At 37.5% G+C, this 24,746-nt stretch overlaps 2 protein-coding genes and 1 non-coding gene across 3 annotated transcripts; all 3 read left to right on the top strand.

Moving 5' to 3' along the window:
- The first annotated feature begins 4,636 nt into the window (after nt 1-4,636).
- Nucleotides 4,637-6,652, top strand: LOC145600683 (protein FAR1-RELATED SEQUENCE 5-like). The gene is made up of 5 exons (XM_081656566.1): nt 4,637-4,684; nt 5,090-5,210; nt 5,283-5,407; nt 5,502-6,492; nt 6,582-6,652. Exons 1-5 carry the CDS (start codon nt 4,637-4,639, stop codon nt 6,650-6,652), a joined length of 1,356 nt encoding a protein of 451 aa, XP_081512692.1.
- A 300-nt stretch (nt 6,653-6,952) lies between these two features.
- On the top strand, nt 6,953-7,702 carry LOC145600682 (protein FAR1-RELATED SEQUENCE 6-like). Its single transcript, XM_081656565.1, has one exon. It carries the CDS (start codon nt 6,953-6,955, stop codon nt 7,700-7,702), a length of 750 nt encoding a protein of 249 aa, XP_081512691.1.
- A 12,990-nt stretch (nt 7,703-20,692) lies between these two features.
- Nucleotides 20,693-20,799, top strand: LOC145603279 (small nucleolar RNA R71). Its single transcript, XR_014104797.1, has one exon. It is a non-coding gene; the product is annotated as a small nucleolar RNA R71 (small nucleolar RNA).
- Nucleotides 20,800-24,746: the final 3,947 nt, after the last annotated feature.

The following is a 24,746-nucleotide window of genomic DNA, read 5'->3' as shown; positions in this document are numbered from 1 at the left end:
TGAATGACTATGTACTAATATATGAGTAAACATTTATATATAAATGAACTTTTATATATATATATATATATATATATATATATATATATATATATATATATATATATATATAAATGAACATTTATATACATTATTTATCTATTTAATATGTTAATAATGACTATATACTAATATATAAATGAACATTTATCAAAATTAAAATGAACATTCAAAAAAAAAAAAATACTACGATTTAAATTTATTAATACTTGCATTTCTCCAGAGTCTTTGTTTTTCTTCTTTGAAACTGTTTCCTATGTTTTGCAAAAAAAATAAATAAATAAAGAATGTATTGGTTTAATTTAATTGTTTTTTACTCGTATTTTTTATACTTAATTACCTTGGTACATTTTCCATAGTTGATTTTTCAATTATATTCTTGAAATACAATCGCAACAAAAAAATTAGTGAAACCTTGGGTTTATACTCTTTTTCGTTCCAAACTTGAGCAAAATAACTTACACTTTTTAAATTTCGCCTTTGTTTTGATGAATTTCGAAGTGAGTGAACAAATTCTCGTGATAATTTTGTAACAATTTTGCCATTAAAACTTTTGATGAGAGAGAATATGACTGAGAAATGGGTGAGGAGAGAGAAAATGGAAAATGGGTGAGGAGAGAGAAAATGCAAAAGGAGGTTTCGATTTTTTTTTCTTTGTATATATAGGGGTAAAATCAGTTTGTGTGTAGTGGGTATGGAGGTAGGATGATTAAGCCTAACGTTTTGATAGGGGGTGTAGGTAGAGCTCCCTACTCTAGGGGGTAGGGATAGATAATTAGGTTTGGATTATAATCAGTTTGGTTTGAATTGGGCCGATTTGAAAACGGGTTTTGGTTCAAAATATATCAGGTGAAATCGAGTTGGGTCATTATCGGTTCAGGTTATAATCGGTTTGGATTGATTTTGTTTGGTTTGAAAACGAGTTTACCAAGTTTGAAGGGGTTTTAGTTTAAATTATATCAGGTTAAAATTGAGTAGGATCATTATCGAGTTAATCCGATAATGGGTAGGAATGAGTCAGGTAAATAATAATCGGGTTAAGTCTTACATAAGTTGGGTTTATTGAGTAGTAAGTTGAAACGAATCAGATCAAAAACATATTAGGTAACGGGTTGTAAATGACTCAGTCATAACAGGTTACGGGTCATAGACAGTTCGTTCTCGACAGGTTACATATTGTAAACTGTTCGACCTCAACATGTTACAAGTTGAAACAGTTCGGTTTAACAACATCAATTGGGTCATTGTTCATGAGAGTTATCTTTTGAAAAAAAAAAGACATTAACATTAACAAGGAAAAATAAGTAAATAAATATTTTCAAGGGTATAATTGTCTTATTCATGAGAATTATCTCAAATTTGTAAAATGGTGCGTAGATATTAACACTCTTGCACAAATCAACTTGTCATGAATGTCAAATTTAATTTTTGGGGTTTAAGATCAAATTTGAAATTCAAAAATCCAATTATTAATACTTCATAGGAAAAATTGACAAAAATAATCCCAACTTTCGCTTGTTCGCTCAAAATAATCTCAACTTTGGATTATGAGTCATAGTAAGTGAATCCAGTTATATTGAAAAAAGCCTTTTCAAAGCCCCTTTTTTAATTGAATTATTTGGTTCAATAAGGTGAAATCGTTCATAAATTTCGAAGAACTATACTTAATAGAATTTTCAATAAGTTACAATTTTTTCCTAAAAATATACGTAAGATTATTAGTCAACTAAAAACACACAAATACACTTAAGATTATTAGTCAATTAAAAGTATACAGTTTTAAAATTAAACAGTGTAAATAGATACAAAAAAACCTCACCTTTGAAAAAATTCAATTATCCCGTGGCATTTTTATTTCGATTTTCTAATATAATGCCTCTAGAAAATTAATAGAAGTTGTTATAAATAATATGATCTCAAAATTAAGTGAAAAATCAAGATAAAAAACATTATCAATAACATATCTTTATTTTTAAATCTCAATTTTATACTAAGAAATTTTAAAGAGAAAAAACTTACCTTACCAAGAATTAGATTGGCATTTTCATTACGCATGTAAATGTAAAATGAAAAATTAGCTTGGTTGCACTAGCTTGAACGGATACGGGATGGATCGAGTATGAACACAAAATGGGTACGCAATACATTTGTTTTTCAAGTAGAGGATATGGTACGGCTAATTAATTATGGTAAAAGGTTTTTTTTAAAAAAAATTAAGTATGGTATAATATATTCTTTTAAAATAATATTTTATAAATTGTCAATAGTATGTGTTTGATAAATTTTACTTTATATTATTATAAAAGATAAAAAAAAATAAAAAAAAAACATTCAAAAATTTATCAAATTGAATAAAAGTTGCTTTGAAACTATGTATCAAACTATCAAAGTGCTTGGTATCCATAGGGATACGGCCATACGGGTTAGCGAATTGCATATGCGGTATGGGTACGATGATCACAAAATCAACTAAACTTTTTAACATTATATTTATGACGGGGGTACTATGATAAGATGAGTACACTTTATTGTAATGAATAATTAATTAATGTATAATATTTCACTATTGTGCATTAAGCTAACCTTAATTGATTTTGTGAGATTTGTATTTGAACTTTTAAAACCGTGCAATGTACGGGTACTGTACTAGTTATTTTTACTAAATTAAAACTATTTTAAGGTGAAAACAACCGAACATAATGAGAAAATTATATAAACAAACTTCAAAGATAATTTTTTTTTTATAGAAATCTCCAATGATCAAGACATGAGTCAAATAGTCAATAATTAAGATATATGTTCTAAAATTATAAGATGCATGTCATAGGTACGCAACATATTCTTAAAAAAGTTCTTATCAAACAATAAATTACGTGAAGTTAGTCTTACCAGGTCTAATCATAAGAATAGGACTTCTCAAAAAAAAAAAAAAAAAAAAAAAAAAAATCATAAGAATAGGATTCAATTCTAGGTATTTAGAATTCCCCACCAATAATTAACGAGGAAAGTACTATGGAGTACTTTAAAATTGGCACCAATAAGCATTTTTTTTTTTTTTTTTTGACAAAGCACCAATAAGCTTGTTCATGCACGGTAATTGGTAGCAATATTTTCAAACCGCAACAAATTGCAATTATAACCAAATTGAACCAGAAAATACAGTTTGGTGCAGAGTGTTTTGCGGTTTAACTATATATTCTTAAAATAAGAAACTTTTATTTTATTTTGTAATTATAAATTTATAATGCAAATATTAAAACTCATACATAGTACGAGTATTATTTAAGCTTTAATTAACTACTGCATCTATATTTTATTACTTGCTCCATTTTTTAGACATTGAGTTTAGGAGAAATAGCAAAAATTGTTATTTTATGATGGAATTAGGGTTGATTGAAAATAATAATTAAAAGAAAAAGTGAGTATAAGTGGGGAAGGGAGTGAATACGAAAAATATTAAAAATATGATATGACGAGAGGAATTAGTAAAATAATGTTACAAGTTCTTTAAAATAGATTTGAAGCAAACAACAAAATATTATACGGATCTCCTAGAATCGAAAGGGAAGCTTAAACCGCTTGAACTATAACTCACCTCCCTCTCAGACTCTCAGTGAACCTATAATCATGACTATATTATGATATCATATAAGAGTCATCATACTCCATCCATTCTTTTTATTATTCTTACGTTTAGCTCTTTTTTTAAAAAAAACTAATAAATAATAGAAAATTAAAGTTTTAATAGGCCTCAAAAAAAAAAAAAAAAATTAAAGTTTTAATAGGTGGCTATATAATTAAAACAGGAAAAACATTTTGATCGATTTTACTCTTATCCTCCATGTGTTGGTCTAATCCAGTCAAGATTTATATAGGTTATTAAAATAGGAGCTCTGATCAGCACATTCAATTATTTAATATACTTAACTCATAAGATCAGCTGCTAATGATCTTCCTTAAGACCAAAAAAATAAATTTGAAAATTAGAGTTTGCTATGCTGTATCATGCTCCATTTTCAGCAGTACAATTGAAAGTTTGCCGACAACTTTGGTAATGCCTGAGAAATGCTCATCCTCAACTAAGTTGAGGCATGAGTGACTAACTAAGTGAAAAAAAAGGGAATTTTTTTTTTTTTTTCTAAAATCAATAAAGAGGGTGTAGTACATGTGGCTCCCACTAATAAGGTTAGTCAGTAAAGAAGGAATCTTTTTATTATTTTGTGAAGAAGACCAAATCTCCACCCACCCAAATTAATGGCGGGGAGATGTTTTCTCCAAAAATTTTCCCCCAAAATATTAACAATAATTTTCCCTCCCAATTTTTTTACACTGAAAAATAATAATGTAATTGCTTATTCTTTCCCCATTTACTCCAGAATAATTTTCTTTATTGCCAACATAACACCATTTACACTGATTGCAATTTTCCCAAATTTGCCACAAGAATTAAGACAAAATCCAATTTTTGTCTTATTTAATAATTGCCGATGAGAGTTAATAGCTGATTGCGGGAGTGAAGCTTGCAAGTGAACCTGATTGCTGAGCTGATAAAGACGAGGTGGGTGGCGAGCGGCGAGCTTATTAGGTTTTCGACAAAATGGATTATGATGGTGATTGTGTGAATAGAGAAATTGAAATAATTGAGGTAAGTTTTCAGTAATTCAGATAGTTTAGTGTATGAATTCAGCTTTTTTTTTAAAAGTTGTTTAGCTAATTTAAATGATGGTGTATATTGATTATAATTCTGAAATTGAAAGTATTGAATAAGATTAGTAGTTAGGTTAAGTTGTCAGTAATTGAAATTGTGTAGTGTATGAATTGTTGTTTGGAAATCTATATTAGTGAAATTGTGTGTTTTAAATTGTTGTTTGGAAATCTGTATTGGTGAAATTGTGTGTTTTAAATTGTGGTCTTTTATGTATTATGAAATATGCTTTATTGTGGTGGGATACTTGTTGGCTCAAATTGTATTTACTTATTTGTTAGGATCTCTTCATGTGTTGTTCTTGTCATTCCCCTCCCTAATTGGTGTTGTTATGTTATTAAGCAGAATGACTGTGATAGCTCAGATAGTAGTTCAGATAGCTCAGACAGTGATGAAAATCTTAATAGTGTTGTGAACGATGATGGGTGGGAGGCTTTTGACCTGAATAAGGAGCCTCCATCTGAGGGTGTTCATTATTTATTTATAAATAGGGACAGTGATTTTATTGATTTAAATGAAGACTGTAATGATGGTGTAGAGAGGGAGTTAGATAGCTGTACAGGTAGTGTATTACCTCAACCAGAAGTGGGAATGGTGTTCAGCACCTGGGATGAGATGAATAAGTTTTATCGTGGTTATGGGAGGCAAGAAGGGTTTGGTGTTGTATGTATAGGTGGTGGGAAGCCTTCCTCGAAAAATGCAGGGAAGTCAACTTCATATCGCACTTTATGTATGGAAGTGTGAGTGCTATGGGAAGGTAACATACAGGAGGAAGGTTAATGGTAAGAGGGTTTTGGTTAAGGAAGAACCAGTTGTGAAGAAGAAGACTAAAAAATGTGATTGTCCCGTTATGTTGTACGGGCAAGGTAATGATGAAGGTGGGTGGATTGTAAAGAAGGTTGTGAATGAGCACAATCATGTAGTGAGTCCTGAGATGTCCAAACACATAGCTATGTATAGGAAGGAGAATATTACAAAACACTTGGAGTATAGGATTGAAAATGATCATGGTTCTGGCGCTCTAATTGGTCAGATTTTCAACAATATGGCAACTCAAAGACATGGAGTTGGGAATATGGGATTCACTAAAAAAGATATGCACAACTTGGTGAATAGAAAGAGGAGGTTGAAGTTGAAAAATGGAGATGCCTCTGCTATGTTGGATTATTTTGATAGGATGACTGCGGATAACCAAATTTTTTTTCATATGCACCGTGTTGATGATAGGGGAAGGTTGAAAGACATATTGTGGGTTGATACTCGGAGTAGGGAGGCCTTTAATTATTTAGGGGATGTGGTATGCTTTGATTCGACGTACCTAACAAATCGGTATGCACTTCCATTTTCGAATTTCGTTGGTGTGAATCACCACGGGCAGACTATCCTTCTTGGTTGTGCCTTGGTTTCTCATGAAACTGCTGAGACCTTTGAATGGTTATTCAAGACTTGGATGTCATGCATGAGAGGCAAGGCCCCGGCAGCGATCATGACAGATCAGTGTGCGGCAATGAGGAAGGCGATTGTTGAAGTCTTTCCCATGCCTCATACACGCCATCGTTGGTGTATGTGGCATATCATGAAGAAGTTTGGGTTGAAACATGGCAATTTGGCTAACTATAAAGATGTGAAAGAGGATTTGCAAAATGTGATCTACAATAGCATTATCCCGGACGAGTTTGTTGAGTCCTGGTGGGAAGTGATCAAAAAGTACGAGCTCGAACAGTATGATTGCTATGAATGGCTGGAAGGTGAGTCCTATAACTAATGTGTACACTGATGTTATTTTCATTCTGTTTCCTGTTTCTGTGTTCTGTCCTGCATGTTTCTGATGGTATAGCCCTGATGGTAGGTCATGATACCATCAGGTCTATGGTTGGTACCCAAGCTAATACTGATGGTACTTCATGATACCATCAGAGCTATGGTCCGTACCTAAGCTAAAACCATAAGGGATTTGGATGGTTCCTAAGTTAATACCATCATGAGACATTATATATGACTCAGTGTTGTTTAAGTTAAATTCGACCTGTGTGTTGTGTGTGTAGGCCTGTTTGAGGAAAGAGAGATGTGGATTCCATGCTATGTGAAGGATGTGTTTTGGGAGGGAATGCAGACAACTCAAAGGGTTGAGAGCATCAATAGTTTTTTTGATTGGTATATTCACATGCACACTCGCCTTCTGAATTTGCCCCAAATTATTGCAAGGCCATGGAAAGCCGTGCAACTGATGAGCAGGAGGCAAATGCAAACTCAGCCCGTTATGTAAGGCCTTTGCTATCTGAATTCAGATTGGAATGCAAATTTCAAAAACTGTATACGGATGCAAAGTTTGTTGAGGTACAAAATCAGTGCAACCGAGTGGCATATCTGACCCCTGTTGGGCCAAAGAAGATGGTGTCACTAACCGAAGAAGAGCATGTTTTTTCAGATCGTATTTGGATCTATTGCAAGAAAAGGAGGAGAGAAGTGCCCTTACAAAATAAGAGTCAAAATAGGATGAAGGAGTACACTGTATTGTATAACACAGAGAAGAAAGAGGCTTATTGTGATTGTCGACACTTTGAATGTCATGGGATTGTGTGCAGACACATAATCAAGGTATTAGACATGAATGGTGTGACTGAGGTCCCTCCTATGTATATCCTAGATAGGTGGAGAAAGGATATTACTAGGAAACATACCCTGACCAAAGTTGCTTACCATGATGCGTCCAAAACGGAAGATGTGATGAGATATGATAAGTTGATGTTAGCTCTTGAACCTGTTGTTATGCGAGCTTCATCATCTGAAGAAGCTGTTGAAGTGTTGATGGATATGATTCAGTGTATGAGCATAAAGGTTGATGAACTTCAGGTGAAGGCACAAGGGTCAGGTCAAGGCTCCGGTGGCGATGACAGGCCTGGTGAAATTGAAATAGTGCAACAGGCCATTCCTCCAACTCCAAAAACTCCTAGCTAAGTCAACAAAGGGAGCAGTGTACAACCAGAAGATTCACCAAATTCCAATGTAAAAGATCCTGAACCTCGGATTAAAAAAAGGGCAGACCAAGAACTTCTCGGTTTGTATCACCTGCAGAGAAAGGGGCTTTGAATAAGCAGGCGAAGACAGGTGGCGGTAAGAAGAAACAGATGACAAGACAAGAGACTGGTGTGGATAATGGGTCTCAACAGACATTCAGCTTGCAGAACGAGGTAAGTGTTGTGTGTTTGTTTTGAGTTTGTAATGATTATGTAAAGTACGCTTGCTTATTGGGGCGATCATGTGTAGGTTCCTTTTCCTACCATGTTTGGTGCTCCATATCTTCAACAACAAGTGTTCCAGCAGCAGGTAACATTTTTTTGCACATACTTGGTGATCCATATGTTCCTATTTCTCCCAGCAAGTAGTCATCGTTACAGTGTTTGTTGTTTTTGCTTCCACCAGGAGCAATATGGAGTTGGAAGTAATTGTAGTGGGCCGTCAGTGTTTGGTGGTGGAAGGATTTTAGCAGGTAGAATTCACATGAACGAGCACACTGATGCAGTTAGGTACTTCACCAACAGCGCGTACCATGGCCAACAACATTTCCCTCCCCCTCAAGCCTTTGTATACAACAACAATGGGTTTCCCACCAATATGTCCATACATCATTTGCAACAGGATTCAAATCATTCAATAATTAATTGATTTGTATAATAATTAATTCAATACGTTTGTTTGAATTTTACCTAATTGGATAATTGTGTTATGAGTCTTATGACAGATACCATTTGTAATTGGGATGGTATCGTAAAGTAACACCATTACACTCAGGTTGGTAGTGTAAAGGTACCATCTGTGTTTCTTTAAAATCCCACTAAGTGTTAAAATGGTTTCAATGAAACTGTACTTTATGTATATAATGTGCCTTTGGCTTTAATGTCACGGACTGATTGCAATCCAAAAAAGTTGTACTGTGTGGATAATGAAATCCAATAGATTCTTTTTACATATCCACCTCACATTCATCTTATAAATATTATTTACCTCATTCCACAAAGTTATGCAAAAATGAAACAAAAATGTCGAACCAAATGTCAAAGAATAGACTTGATGCTTGACGGTGGAATTACTACTGGTGAAGTTACAGAAATTTTTGGTGAATCCGGGGTAGGCAAGACCCAGATATGTCTGCAAATGCTATTGACGTGTCTTTTGTATCCGGGGGATGGCAGTCTCTATGGATCATCCATATATATACAAGCATGTCCAGTTTTCCCGGCTCAACGACTACACAATCTTAGTGTGCATTTGTGTCCTCCCCAGTCAATTGATGAAAATCCACTTAGCTTGGTGCATGTCAAAAAAATTGATAACGCTGAACAAATATTTCTAGTTCTGAACCAAGTTGAGTTGATGGTTTTAAATCCCATGAAGGATGCAAGCATACTAGGGTTGTTGTTCTTGATTAGATTGCGTATTTGTTCAGGCATGAGCACGACAACACATATGAAGGCTTTATGGAGTGTAAACGCACGTTACAGGCAGTAGCAAGGAAAATGAAAGAAATAGCAAGTAATTATAATCTCGCGTTTATCGTGGTCAACGAGGTTGTTGATGTATTCGACAACCACCCGGGGTGCGTAGCGGCCACCGTAAGCACATACAGTTCTGGCCGACAGATAAAGGCCTCGCTTGGCACTTCGTGGGAAAGTATGATTCCAAACAAGATGTTTATCTCCAACCAATACGACAGCAAAACAAAGCTTGGTACCGAGAATGGATGGTGTTAAAGAGCACAAATATCTCATTGCAAGGCCGGCGATGTCCTTTCAGTATTACAAGTGCGGGCTTAGCCTCTTGAATGATAGTGTTCACAGTGTAGTTTTTAAAGGGACTTGACTGTGATTAGGATGGTATTAGTGTGGTATAAGATGGTATTAGGATGGTATTAGATGGTATTAAGATGGTATCAGGGTGGTATTTGTTGGTGTAAGGGTGGTATTAGATGATGGTATTTTGGTGGTATAAAATGGTATTATGGTTATATTATTGTTTTATTTATTTGTTTATTTTTGTGTAGTGACTGCAAAAGCTTATAAGAATCATTAAAACATAAAAACACTCAATAAATTGATCAATTAACATACATTAAACGCTGGTTGGAGTACTTACTGATCATCATACAGACGTAATAAAAACATGATATACGTAAGACATACCATCTAGAGTGAAGACACACCATCTAGAGTTAAGACATACCATCTAGTAAAGTAATGGTATAATGTCATACCATCAAAAAGCAGAGAAATGCATATAGGTTAATTATTCACTCCTTTCTGAGTCGGTGGTGCAGAAGCTTGTGTCCGAGCTCGAATCTGTGTCATAGAAATCACGCTCAACCAATTTAGCCACAGCACAATCCATACGAAACTTGTACTCTTCGGGGTGTAAAGTTATTAAGTACGGGTTTGTAAGTAGGATTTCCATGTTGCTCATAACATCCACACTGTTAGCCTCCATCATCATGTTCTTGAATTTGAGGAATTTGTTATCTTCCACCTGCCACTGAAAATCAAGTCTAAGATTGGTTTCAGAAAAATTCACCCAGTCATATGTAATGCTTATCTTGTCGGCTACATGAACTCTGACAGGCTAAAGTCGTATCACCTAATCAAAAGTATTACCTAAATCCTCTAACTAAAGTAAATAGGGAAGTAGGGTCGAATCCACAGGGAAACTGGTCTTTCTATTCCTAATTAATTAATTATAATCTAAATTATTAAGGTAACCAATTTGTTGTTTGTAAAGTGAAACTATACTACGAAGATTAAGTTTAGGGAGAAAGTCGATAATAAGAAGGCCTAGGGTCATAGGTTCACCAATAATTAATATTCCGGGACAAAACATAACAATCAATCAATTAACATTGCACGGATAACATGATTAACAGGCTCTCGCAATTTATTAACCAACATAGATCTAACAGGCTCTCGCAATTTACTAGATCTAAGTTCCTATTGAAAATAGCCTTTAATATTAAATTAACATCTGCTCGATTCATCAATTCAATATTGCTCAACATTCACAATCAAATTACATATGCTCGATTCATAATCTAATTGCAAAGAATTAAAACAATTCAATAAGAAATTATCATGCAATATCAATAATCAATAATAACAAATTATCCCTTCATATTAATTATGGATCCCCATAAACCCTAGAGTTAAACTACTCACACATAATTAAATCTAAAACATGCAAAGAAATAAAGTAAGCTATAAGGAATTGAAAAGGAAGAAATTACTGAAATTAATTGAAATAGAAATCGTACTAAGACGGCGAAATTACAAAGTAGTCAAGATCAAGAGTAAGGTAGAGAGAAATGTCTAGAGAGAGAAAATATTAAGTAGAGAGAGAAAGTGAAAAGGGAAAGAGTAAGTAATAAATTTCAATCCTAAACGTACTTAAACGAAAATAATTAACGATCCTAATTAGAACTAAATGCCTCGACAACTTTAGCTCCCAGAAACACGCGCCTGATCGGGCTAAGGGCCGCCCGATCGGGCGCGCCTTTGCTCGCATTCCCTCTTGCTACGCACCTCGCCCAATCGTGCTAGGCCTCGCACGATCGGGCGCGCCTAGCACTCGAGGCTTGGTGCTTTCTTGCCTTGCCCGATCGTGCTATGCTTGCCCGATCGGGCCCTTGTGGCTCCTCGAGGTCTTGGACTTGTGATTGGGCTCGACTCCTCGGCCCAATCCGGATCTCCCCTTCGGGTCTTGAATTCTCGGTCCAAACCTCGGTATTCCAAATACCGAGCCCTTAATCACCGGCTCGATGGCTCTAGCCGGCCTTGGGCTTCAACGACGGTCATACTCCTCCAATGCTCGTAGTAGCTTCATAAAATCCCGGGAAAAATGCTCCAAAGGTGCAATTCCCTACAAAACTCAACCATAACTACGAAAACACTAGAAAACGCATATTAGTAACAAAAGTGGCTCTATAGAGCCAAAACACTACTAATTATGACCAAGGGACGGGGGTAAAATACTATATAAAATGGACATATCAAACTCCCCCAAGCCAAACCTTTGCTTGTCCCTAAGCAAAGAGCTCCCCAATGAACAATAAAACATGCCTCACCCCAATATAAAAAAATCAAGCACAAACGATTCAAGGCAAATCAAGTGAACATGCTTCAAAATCAACCAATCTTATTCATCTAATCACCCTTCCTCCCCAACAATTGTCAAGTAGAGCAAACCACAAGAGCATATAGAATTCAAGACTAGTGCTCACACACTCAACTCTCATATATGTGGCGAGTAAAAGATGTACTCGATCGCTCTCCGTCCCAACCCCTTTAATGTGAACAATGCCCTCCTAAACTCACAACACTTGTGTGTTTAAAAAGACATACACTCAACCTAATAGTCGACTCGGAATATGTCAAGTCATAACTTGCATTGATAAACAACACTTTCACATTTACACAACTCTATGCACAAGGTCAAAAGGTCTTTTAAGCTTGTAATGTAAGGCTAGGGTGAAAGGGTAGGATAAATTTGGGAATATGTGAGAGAAAAGCTTTGCAAAAAGGGAGCCATATCCTAATAAACCCATGATCAAATACAATGATCATACACATCTCCAACAAAACTAACTCCAACACAAATCCACCAAATATACTCCAATCATAAAACCAAACCCAATACTTACAAAATTCACTCATAAAAATATGATAATATAAACTAGAGTGAATAAACAAACTTTAAACTCAAACATTTACAATGAAACTCAATTTTTTTCCCTTTTTTTTTTATTTGTTTATTAACCTTCACTTAGACAACTTGAACATCAAACTTTTTTCCTTTTTTGCTCTTTTTTTTCTTTGTTCTTTTTCTAGAAGTTCACTTTCTTATTTTTTTTTCAAATTTCTCACTTTTTTTCTTGAACTTCTTCTTCTTTTTTTCATATCAAAACATCATACTTTATTTTCCAAGAATATATACACTCTTAAACTCATCAAAACAAAAATATGATCAAGAACAAATAACTTCTCAAAACCCACCCAAATTGTGCAAATAATGTGCACACTACAAACTCCCTCACCTCACTCACTAATAGCTCCCCCAAGCCAAGCTTGGGACTAGTAACCAATGGGGCAAACATGGCTTGTAATGTGGCTAAAAACAATGAAAGGGCACAAGCAACAACATGGGTAGCAAGAAGGGAACAAATGTATCTAAAATCATCTGAAGGCTACCTAAAGAACAAATGCCTTCGTCCTCCACATGTGCATAATATTGAGTCATGAAACACTACTCATAGTTGCAAACCAATACTCAAATTCATTGACATACCAGGAACTAATCACACATTCCTAACCAAATCAACTAGTCAAGCGCTATATTCACAAGTAGTTGGACAAAATTGACGCAAGTTTAGGAATCCAAGTAATTAAACTTCAAATCATGATCAACAAATCCACAATGCTCAAAATCAAAAACCAAGAATCAAAACAATTTTTCTCAAGTATGGGGCACAGGGAAGCATGATTTACAATTCATTGGTTCGTATTTTTTTGATTTTTTTTGATTTTTTTGATTTTTTTTGTGTTTTTTTCATATGAGGAAAGCAATAAAACTAATCTAGAAAGCAAATAAAAACTACACTAGAAAGCAATTAAATAGAGAGAAAAGAAAGAGAGTTACCAAGCGAAAGATTACCCCCCCAAGCCAAATCAAGCAATGCCCTCATTGACTTGGGAGTGTAACCTACTCCTCATCCTCATCCATCCTCGAATAGCCGCTACCACCATGGCTAGGGCCGGCCCCTCCATGGCTCGAACCACCTGCAAAATAGTTAGGGTCCACATTCCCCCCAAGCCCACCAAAAAGAGCATCGGTCCCATATCCATGGACCGATGAATAGTCCACATAGGTACCGTAGGCACTTGGGTCCGTGTACCTCCCTTGGGGAGGTTGGAACCAATCGGGAACTAGTGATTCGGGGGGAATAGCCCCCCGACGGGCATAATCATCATACATGGGGTATAAACCCCGCCCTAGGTTCCTCTCCACCACCCCAACTCTAGCATCTAGGTATCCTACCCTAGTGTCCAAGTTCCTAACCATACCCTCCATCCTCCCTTGCCCACTCTCTATCCGGTCTAATTGGCTTCTAAAAGACGAGAAGTCATATGGGGCGTTAGGGTCGATGTTGTAGTTGGTTGAGGAAGTGGGAATGTTATGTGTGTAGTGTTGGGGTGATGGTTGGTGGAAATGTTGTGGTGGTGAAGGAGGTGCTTGGTGGTGTGGTTGGGCCTCTCCTTGGTCTCCTAGTTTGAAGGTATAGGAGGGAAGACCCTTCTCAAATTTGGTTATGGTCGGGTTAGGCAAAGTGAAAGCATTCTCCCTTCTACCCGACTCCCTTTGAATAACCCACCAAGTCTCACCCCCTATCACATTTATCCAATTGAGCCCTCCTAAATAGGGTGCATCCATAAGAGTTGGGCCGACTACCTTACCATCACCGCTAGGGGTCCAACCTAGGTGTTTGACCGCTATGTGGGTTACTAACCCACCAAAATAAATTAGGACCCTAGACCTACCCGACTCGGCCGCATTGGTCACCCGTTGGAAATGTTGGGCCATCCTATGAACTATGTTTAATTTGTCACTCCTAGGGATCATGTAAGACCCTAATAATTCTAGTTCATCCCTCCTCACATTCGCGGGTTCATGCCTCCCAAAGATGGTGAGGCCAACAAACCGTTGCCAAAGTTTTGGCACGGGATGTTGAATCCAAGTGCCCTTGGCATGTTGGAGGTTCAAATTAGGATTCCCCGTTAAAGCATGGTAGACAAAGGTGATGTTGTCTTGGGGTGGTTCAATCGGTCTATCCAATTTCAAATCAAACAATTTCCCAAATTCTTTCAAAGACAATCTAATATTATTATTAAACAAACGAATTGAACATGAGAGATTAAAGCATTTGATTTTATGACATTAAAACTAGAAATAAATTCTAAGGTCAAATAATCATATGTATCATAATGTAATTTGAACAACCCACTCATGCCTATTCCCTTAAACAATTTTTCAACATGCTTATCAATTCCTAGTCTAGATAATGTGGGGTGATGAATGAAACGGGTAGGAATTACCTGCCGCGAGATGAGGTTGAGCATCCTTAGCTTTTGCTCTTGGGTGGTGATGACCACCCTCTCCCACCCCAGAATTTGAAGCTCCGGGTCAATACTTGATGCTTGTTGCCTCGATCCTTCACCCCTTTGCATTTTAGACCTCTTTGATGCCATTTTCTTTGTGAATTAGTAGAAATTGAAGCTTTCTCTCTCTTAGGGTTTGAGTGAAAATTGAGAGAAAGTGTTGAAAATTTAGTGTAGATTGTAGAGGAAGATGAGAGGAGTTGGAAAATGCAAGAATTTGTGAGTTTGGATGGAAGAATTGGAGAAGATCTAAGATTGAAATAAGAGTTGAAGGTTTGAAAATGGAGGTTTTAGAGAGATAAAGTAAGATGAAGAAGATGAAATAAGGAGAAAGTGAGGAAAGAAAGAAAAGAAAAGAAGTTAGGGGGGATCGTGGCTGATGGCGCGCCCGATCGGGCGAAAACTTCAATTTCCAGATATCCACTTGCGCGCCCGATTGGGCGCGAACACGAAGCTCAATTTTGCCAAATTGCTCGCCCGATCGGGCGAGCTTCGCCCGATATTTCTTTTCCTTCACTCGATTTTCCACAAAAATGCGCCCGATCGGGCGAAATTAGCCCCGAAATCAGCTCTGCTTGCGCGCCCGATCGGGCATATTCGCCCGATCGGGCAAATTTTTCTCCAATTTTTGCCTTACTTGCGCGCCCGATCGGACGAGCCTCGCCCGATCGGGCCCGTACCAAGCCCTAGAGTTCTCCGATTTCTTTTCTTCTTCAAATTTTCTAAGTCTTTTTACCTGTCAAATTCATACCTGTACAACAACACTTATAAACGGTAAAATATCACTCTCCTCACCTCTCCAAAATAAAAATAAAAATAAGAGAAAAGGAAACTAGTCTAGAAAGCAAGAAATACGGGTTGCCTCCCGCAAAGCGCTGGTTTATCTAGGTCCCGCACGACCCTCTTACCACCTTTAAGCTCATTTTGGAAGTGGAGTTAGGAGAGTCTCCTCCACATCTCTAATGGTAGCACCTTCATGATACACTTTCAACCTTTGGCCATTTACCTTGAACTCTTCACCCTTGTCATTCACCAACTCCACCGAACCAAACTTGTTCACCTTTGTGACAGTGAAGGGACCGGACCACCTAGATTTCAACTTTCCTGGAAAAATCTTTAATCTAGAGTTAAAGAGAAGAACCTTATCACCCGGTGCAAACTCTTTTGGTTGGATCCTCTTGTCATGCCACTTCTTGGTCTTCTCCTTGTAGATCCGTGCACTATCATATGCTGACAATCTAAACTCATCCAATTCATTGAGTTGGAGAAGTCTCTTCTTACCCGCGGCCTTAGAGTCCATATTAAGCTCTTTGATTGCCCAAAAAGCTTTGTACTCCAATTCTACGGGAAGATGACATGCCTTACCATAAACTAATCGATAAGGTGAAGTACCAATCGGTGTCTTGAATGCTGTTCGGTATGCCCAAAGTGTGTCATCAAGCTTCATACTCCAATCCTTCCTAGACTTGGCTACTACCTTCTCTAAGATCGCCTTGATTTCCCTATTAGAGACCTCAACTTGACCACTAGTTTGGGGATGGTAACTAAGCCCGGTTCTATGATACACACCATACTTCCTAAATAAGTTGTCCAATTGTCTCTCATGGAAGTGGGTACCCCCATCACTAATAATAGCTCGTGGAACACCAAACCTGGGAAATATGATCTTCTTAAATAACTTGATGACTACCTTAGAATCATTTTTTGGTGAGGCTATGGCTTCTACCCACTTGGACACATAATCTACGGCTACAAGTATGTAGCAATTCCCATTGGAAGATGGGAACGACCCCATATAATCGATACCCCAAACATCAAATATTTCAACTTCAAGAATCCCAGTTTGGGGCATCTCATGCCTCCGCAAAATGTTGCCAGTCCTCTGGCAAGAGTCACAAGCCTGCACAAAAGTGTTAGCATCTTTAAACATGGTAGGCCAAAAGAAGCCTGACTCGTTAATCTTAGCCACCGTTTTAGTGGGGCCATGATGTCCACCATAGGGTGAAGTGTGGCAACTTGTAAGAACACCGTGAACCTCCCATTTGGGAACACACCTGCGAAATAATCCATCTGCACACTCATGAAACAAAAAAGGATCATCCCAAGAATAATGTTTAACATCAGAAAGGAATTTCTTTTTCTGTTGGTAGGACAAGTCAGAAGGTAGAGTACCACCCACTAAATAATTAGCAAAATCCGCATACCAAGGGTGATGCTCTACTACTACATACAGGTTGTCATCAGGGAACGAATCATCTATAGGAAGAGAATCCTTACCCTCATCATACCTGATACGTGACAAGTGGTCTGCCACTACGTTCTCTGCCACTACGTTCTCTGCTCCCTTTTTATCTCTTATCTCGATATTGAAATCTTGGAGCAAAAGAACCCACCGGAGTAGCCTTGTCTTGGATTCCGCCTTAGCTATTAGGTATTTCAAAGCTGCATGGTCAGTAAAAACAATGACTTTAGAACCAACAAGATATGATCTAAATTTTTCTAAAGCATATATAACAGCAAGAAAGTCCTTTTCAGTGGTGGCATAATTGATTTGGGCCTCATCTAAAGTTTTGCTTGCATAATAAATAGCATGCAAAACTTTATCCTTCCTTTGTCCAAGCACGGCTCCTAGAGCAAAGTCACTTGCATCACACATGATCTCGAATGGAAGGTTCCAATCGGGTGCACATATGATGGGTGTCGATATCAAAGCCTGCTTAATCCTATCAAAAGCCTCAAGAAACTCGTCAGTAAAAACAAAAGGGGCATCCTTAAGCAAAAGCTAAGTTAGTGGTTTAGCAATTTTAGAAAAATCTTTGATAAAACGGCGATAAAACCCCGCATGACCCAAGAAACTCCTAACTCCCTTAACATTAACTGGGGGAGGTAATTGCTCAATCACTGAAATCTTAGCTTTGTCTACCTGTATGCCCTTATCAGATACAATGTGACCAAGGACTACTCCCTCTATCACCATAAAGTGACACTTCTCCCAATTTAAAACCAAGTTGCATTCTTCACATCTTTTCAAGATTTTAGCAAGGTTAGTTAAGCATGCATCAAATGAAGAACCATAAACACTAAAATCATCCATAAAGAATTCCATGATAGACTCTATGAACTCAGAAAAAATACTCATCATGCAACGTTGAAAGGTAGCAGGTGCATTACATAAACCAAAAGGCATTCTACGATATGCAAAAGTGCCATAAGGGCATGTAAATGTAGTCTTTTCCTGATCGTCAGGGTGGATCGGGATTTGGAAAAATCCCGAATACCCATCCAAATAGCAAAAGAACTTATGATTTGCTAACCTCTCAAGCATTTGATCAATAAAGGGGAGAGGGAAATGGTCCTTTTTAGTGGCGATATTTAATCTACGATAATCAATGCACATACGCCACCCTGTAACAGTTCTAGTGGGAATTAATTCGTTTTTATCATTTTTAACAACAGTCATCCCACCCTTCTTAGGAACCACCTGTACAGGACTTACCCATTTGGAGTCAGAAATAGCATATATAATACCTGCATCAAGTAATTTCATAACCTCTTTCTTAACTACCTCTTGCATATTAGGATTCAACCTCCTCTGGGGTTGAATACAGGGTTTGTAGTTATCCTCTAAGTGTATCCTGTGCATGCAAAAATCAGGGCTTATACCCTTGAGATCATCAATACTGTACCCTATTGCCCTTTTGTGGGTTCTTAGAACCTCTAAAAGTTGGGAAGTTTGTGGGTCATCCAGTGCAGTACTAATGATCACAGGGTACAATTCCTGCTCATCAAGAAAAACATATTTTAAATGAGAAGGGAGAGGTTTTAGTTCAGGTTTCTTCACCTCTGCAGGTTTTGATTCCTGAACCAAATTTACTACCTTCACACAATCATTAGCATCAAATTCCTTGGTGGCAAGAGCTCTTTCTATGTCATCCACCTCCTTGCTCCATATGCTCATGTCACCTGCAAACAAATTTCCACAAAGAATTTCCTCCAAGGGGTCCCTTGTAAGAACCTGTGGTAAGCTTTCCTCACAAATATCATCCATTACATCAAGCACATCAATTAGATAACAATTTTCTTCAAGCATAGGACCTTTTAAAACTTTCCCTAAGTTAAAAGTGATATTATCATCGCCAACAAAAAGGGTTAGTTTACCATTTTTGACATCAATAATGGCTCCTGCAGTATGGAGAAAAGGTCTACCTAAAATAATGGGAATTTGCGTGTCCTCAGCCATGTCTAAAACAACAAAATCAACAGGGATAAAAAATTTACCAACTCTAACAGGTACATCCTCTAAAATACCTAAGGGGTATTTAACAGAACAATCTGCCATTTGCAAAGTTATATTAGTAACTTTTAAATCACCCATATTTAATTTAGCGCATACATACGATGGCATCACACTAACAGAACCACCTAGATCACATAATGCTTTATCAATGAAAACATTTCCAATATGACAAGGGATAGAAAAACTACCGGGATCCTTTAATTTAGGAGGGGATTTATTTTGTAAAAGTGCACTACATTCCTCAGTGAATGCTACAGTTTCTACTTCATTAAAGGCCCTTTTCCTAGTCAAAGTATCTTTCATGAATTTAGCATATGCAGGAACCTGAGTAATAAGTTCTGTGAAAGGAACTGTTACCTGCAAATTTTTTACTACCTCCAAAAACTTACCAAACTGTTTATCCAACTTAGTCTTCAAGTGACGGTTGGGGAAAGGTAGCTTGATAACTGGTGGTGCTTCCCTACTCTTCTCCTGGGGTGCATCCTTCCCTGAGGTTGTACCCTGCAATGAATCATCAGAAATATTAGTATTAATAATTTTACCCTGGAGCCCTGCAGGGGCATTTGGTACAACGGAATCAGGATTAGCAATATCAATTAAATCAGGTTCATCCTCTTTGGGCATTTGGGGCCCATCGTAGTGTGAACCACTCCTTAGGGTAATTGCATTCGCATGTTCCTTAGGTTGAATTCCCTACGCTGGTAGGGCTCCCTGCTGACGAGATTGAAGGGTAGAGGACAATTGGGCAATTTGGGTGTCCATGACTTTATTATGGGCTATAATAGAGTCAATTTGTTGGTCTCTACTCTCCATATACTTTTGCATACTGGTCAGCATTGCTCTAATTTCTGACAAAGCAGGGTCAGAAGATGTAGTAGGGGTTTGTGTTGGGGCTTTCTGGTTAGCATGAGGGTGGTAATATTTCTGCGGTGGAGGGGGTGCTTGTTGTGGTTGTTGTGGAGGTGGAGGGTTTTGAACATTGGTGCTACGGTAAGATAGGTAGGGATGGTTCTGGTAGCCAGGATTGTAGGTGTTGGAGTATGGGTTATTTTGCTTGTAAGTTTGGAAAGCATTAACTTGCTCCATTAAACTCCTGCAATCTTGTTCATAGTGACCTACACTTCCACAATTTTCACAGAAAGCATCATTAGCATTATTAGAAACAGCAGAAACATTAGCAACGGAATTAGGATTGTTATAGTAAGGCTATCTAATTTCTGGCAAATAGAAGTAAGCTGAGCTTGCATAAGGATTACTGAATCAACATGATGCTTGCCCTTATTAGCATAACCTTTAGTATTCCCATATTGGGAATTATGGATCGCCATATCTTCAATAACCTGACCTGCATCATCAACATTTAAATTCATAAATCTACCGCTAGCTGCGGAGTCTAAAATTGTCCTTCATGCATTCCCCAATCCATTGTAAAAAGCTTGAATTAGCTGCCACTTTGCCAAGTTATGGTGGGGACACTCCCTCTGCAGATCCTTGAATCTTTCCCAAGCCTCATATAATGCTTCATCTGGCTCCTGGGCAAAATTCTGAATGGCACTTCTCAATAAAGCTGTTTTCTCTACAGGGTAATATTTATTATAAAAATTTAAAGCAAGAGTCTCCCAGTTAGTAATACCAAGTGCAGCTCTATTCAAACCATTAAACCACAATTTAGCTTTTCCACATAAAGAAAAGGGAAAAAGAATCTCCCTGATTTGGTCCTGCGTTACCCCATTCTGCCTAATAGTATTGCAATATTGACAGAAATCTGCAATGTGAAGATTAGGATCTTCACCCTTAGCTCCACTAAACTGCTTTCTTTCTATCATCGTTATAAATTGGGGCATAAACGAGCGCTCAAACAAAGAACTAAAAAGACAGATATTAGAACTACCTCAAAGAACTAATGTCCTTTGAGGCAAAAAGGAAAATAATCTAGACTACAAAAACAATTAGAAATAAAACCGTTTCCCCGGCAACGGCGCCAAAATTTGACAGGCTAAAGTCGTATCACCTGATCAAAAGTATTACCTAAATTCTCTAACTAAAGTAGATAGGGAAGTAGGGTCGAATCCACAGGGAAACTGGTCTTTCTATTCCTAATTAATTAATTATAATCTAAATTATCAAGGTAACCAATTTGTTGTTTGTAAAGTGAAACTATACTATGAAGATTAAGTTTAGGGAGAAAGTCGATAATAAGAAGGCCTAGGGTCATAGGTTCACCAATAATTAATATTCCGGGACAAAACATAACAATCAATCAATTAACATTGCACGGATAACATGATTAACAGGCTCTCGCAATTTATTAACCAACATAGATCTAACAGGCTCTCGCAATTTACTAGATCTAAGTTCCTATTGAAAATAGCCTTTAATATTAAATTAACATCTGCTCGATTCATCAATTCAATATTGCTCAACATTCACAATCAAATTACATATGCTCGATTCATAATCTAATTGCAAAGAATTAAAACAATTCAATAAGAAATTATCATGCAATATCAATAATCAATAATAACAAATTATCCCTTCATATTAATTATGGATCCCCATAAACCCTAGAGTTAAACTACTCACACATAATTAAATCTAAAACATGCAAAGAAATAAAGTAAGCTATAAGGAATTGAAAAGGAAGAAATTACTGAAATTAATTGAAATAGAAATCGTACTAAGACGGCGAAATTACAAAGTAGTCAAGATCAAGAGTAAGGTAGAGAGAAATGTCTAGAGAGAGAAAATATTAAGTAGAGAGAGAAAGTGAAAAGGGAAAGAGTAAGTAATAAATTTCAATCCTAAACGTACTTAAACGAAAATAATTAACGATCCTAATTAGAACTAAATGCCTCGACAACTTTAGCTCCCAGAAACACGCGCCTGATCGGGCTAAGGGCCGCCCGATCGGGCGCGCCTTTGCTCGCATTCCCTCTTGCTACGCACCTCGCCCAATCGTGCTAGGCCTCGCACGATCGGGCGCGCCTAGCACTCGAGGCTTGGTGCTTTCTTGCCTTGCCCGATCGTGCTATGCTTGCCCGATCGGGCCCTTGTGGCTCCTCGAGGTCTTGGACTTGTGATTGGGCTCGACTCCTCGGCCCAATCCGGATCTCCCCTTCGGGTCTTGAATTCTCGGTCCAAACCTCGGTATTCCAAATACCGAGCCCTTAATCACCGGCTCGATGGCTCTAGCCGGCCTAAGGCTTCAACGACGGTCATACTCCTCCAATGCTCGTAGTAGCTTCATAAAATCCCGGGAAAAATGCTCCAAAGGTGCAATTCCCTACTAAACTCAACCACAACTACGAAAACACTAGAAAACGCATATTAGTAACAAAAGTGGCTCTAAAGAGCCAAAAACACTACTAATTATGACCAAGGGACGGGGGTAAAATACTATATAAAATGGACAGATCAAACTCCTATACCGCTTTCTCCGGAAAACTTTCGGCCTAAAATAATCATACCCCATTGCCCAGACTGGGCGACATTCCCCTCAAGATGTCCAACAACATCCTCCCACCATGCCTCTAATGGCTTAAATATGCAGAAGAATTGTTTAAGCCATTTGTACCGACGCTTGTATATCTTGCATTTAATTAGGGTTTCCTTCAACTTTACCATGTCAAAGATGAAAGCCATCTTGTACACGTCCAAGAGGTAAAACATTAAGCAGTATGCCTCCCTTTTGAACTGGTTTGGTGGGCCAAGTTCAAGTAGTGTCAAGCAAGGGTACGTCGGATGCCAACGTATCCCACGAATGGCTTCCGACCCCTTTCCACTCTTAACGGCTTGCTGAAATGAGATAATTAAACTCTTTGATCTCATTTCAAGAGCTAGGGAGCCTATGGTGTCCTTTACATCCCTTTCACCGGATTCACCCATTTCTTCACAAATGTCAAAGTCGTTCATCTTTGCCTTTCCCTTTTCAGCGTATGTGTAGCGTCGAGACATGGACCTTGTTTGCATTCTTTGTGAAGATTTCCCTTCTTTGTTGATTTTCTTATTTTCCATGTCATAGTCGTTCATCTTTGCCTTTCCCTTCTTATTTTCCATGTTTGTGTCGTGGTTTAAGTGTTTTAAGTGAGGTAGTAAATGAATGGGTGTTGCAAGTACACATTTATATAAATGAGTCAGTAATTGAAGGTGTCTGGCAAGTACAAATATAGGTGTAGTTCATTAGTTATTATGTTTGTGACTGACACGTGGTTTGGTAAGCGGTTATTATACTATTACAGGCTCAGATGGTGGGATCATGGAATTGATCCACTCCATTTTTCATTAGGATGGTATCAAAGTGTACAATATTAATTAATGTTATAACAAAATTAATAGATAAAGTGTACACATTTAAAGGAAGCAAAATAAGTTATGAAACATGATTGTTACACATTTGATAGGAGACGTGATACATACACAATTTAAAACGAAACATGAGTCACATAGACATGTAATGAATTTCCAAATAGATATTAGTACCACTAAAGCTTAAACATAACACCAGAACGGTTTAGTAGATATGATCTACCACTTCTTTGTTTTTTTTTTAAAGAGAATGATCTACTACTTCTACTTAAAAAGAACTATAAGGAAATACTAAAAAGTTAGCCAGAAACCTAAAGAACTTATACAAAAGTATTGATACTATTGCATCGCATGGTAGTACGTTTTCATTGTAGTCTATACCATCTTACTAGCTGATGGTGTGGACTGCCTACATTCGGGGGTAAACATAACACCAGCGAATAACGTCTTCATATATCTTCACTTCCGTCCGTGTCACTGTCTGTGGTTGTGTAGTCCGAATCTGAACTCAAATGCATATCCCAAAACAGCCGATCCGCAAGCTTCTTCACCGCCAAATCCATCTGGTTCTTGTATTCTTGAGGATGTAGATCGGTGATGTAAGGATTAGTTAGTAGAATATCCATGTTTTCCATGACATCTATCCCATTGGCCTCCATCATCATGTTTTTGAACGTGAGGAAGTTCTCTTCGTCGGCTTCAAGCTCGTATCTCAAATTTTCGTGGGAGAAGTTCACCCAATTGTAAGTGATGGTTATCTTATTAGCAACATGAACTCCCACTCCATTTTCTCCCGAGAATTTGCGACCTAAGATAATCATACCCCACTTACCGGACTCTGGCACATTTTTCTCCATATGTTCAACAACGTCTTCCAACCAACCTTCTATTGGCTTAAACAAGCCAAAGAACTTACCTAGCCATTTATATGCACGTTTGTCTTGCATGCATTTTGGTAGGATTTTTTTCAATTTCACCACATCAAAAATAAAAGCAATATTGTACACATCTAGTAAGTAAAACAAGAAACAATATGCATCCTTTTTGAACTCTCTAGGTGGCCCTAGTTGTAGTGGTGTTAAGTAAGGGTAATCGGGATGAAATCTTATACCATATATAGCACCCGATCCTTTACCACTATAAACGGCAAGTTGAAATGGCCGGATTAGACTGTTTGACCGGTTCTCGAGAACAATTGAGGCGATGG

Source organism: Chenopodium album, chromosome 21 (genome assembly GCF_948465745.1).
Source record: "Chenopodium album chromosome 21, dcCheAlbu1.1, whole genome shotgun sequence".
Taxonomy (NCBI): Eukaryota; Viridiplantae; Streptophyta; class Magnoliopsida; order Caryophyllales; family Amaranthaceae; genus Chenopodium; species Chenopodium album.
This window is presented reverse-complemented; position numbering and strand designations above follow the sequence as displayed.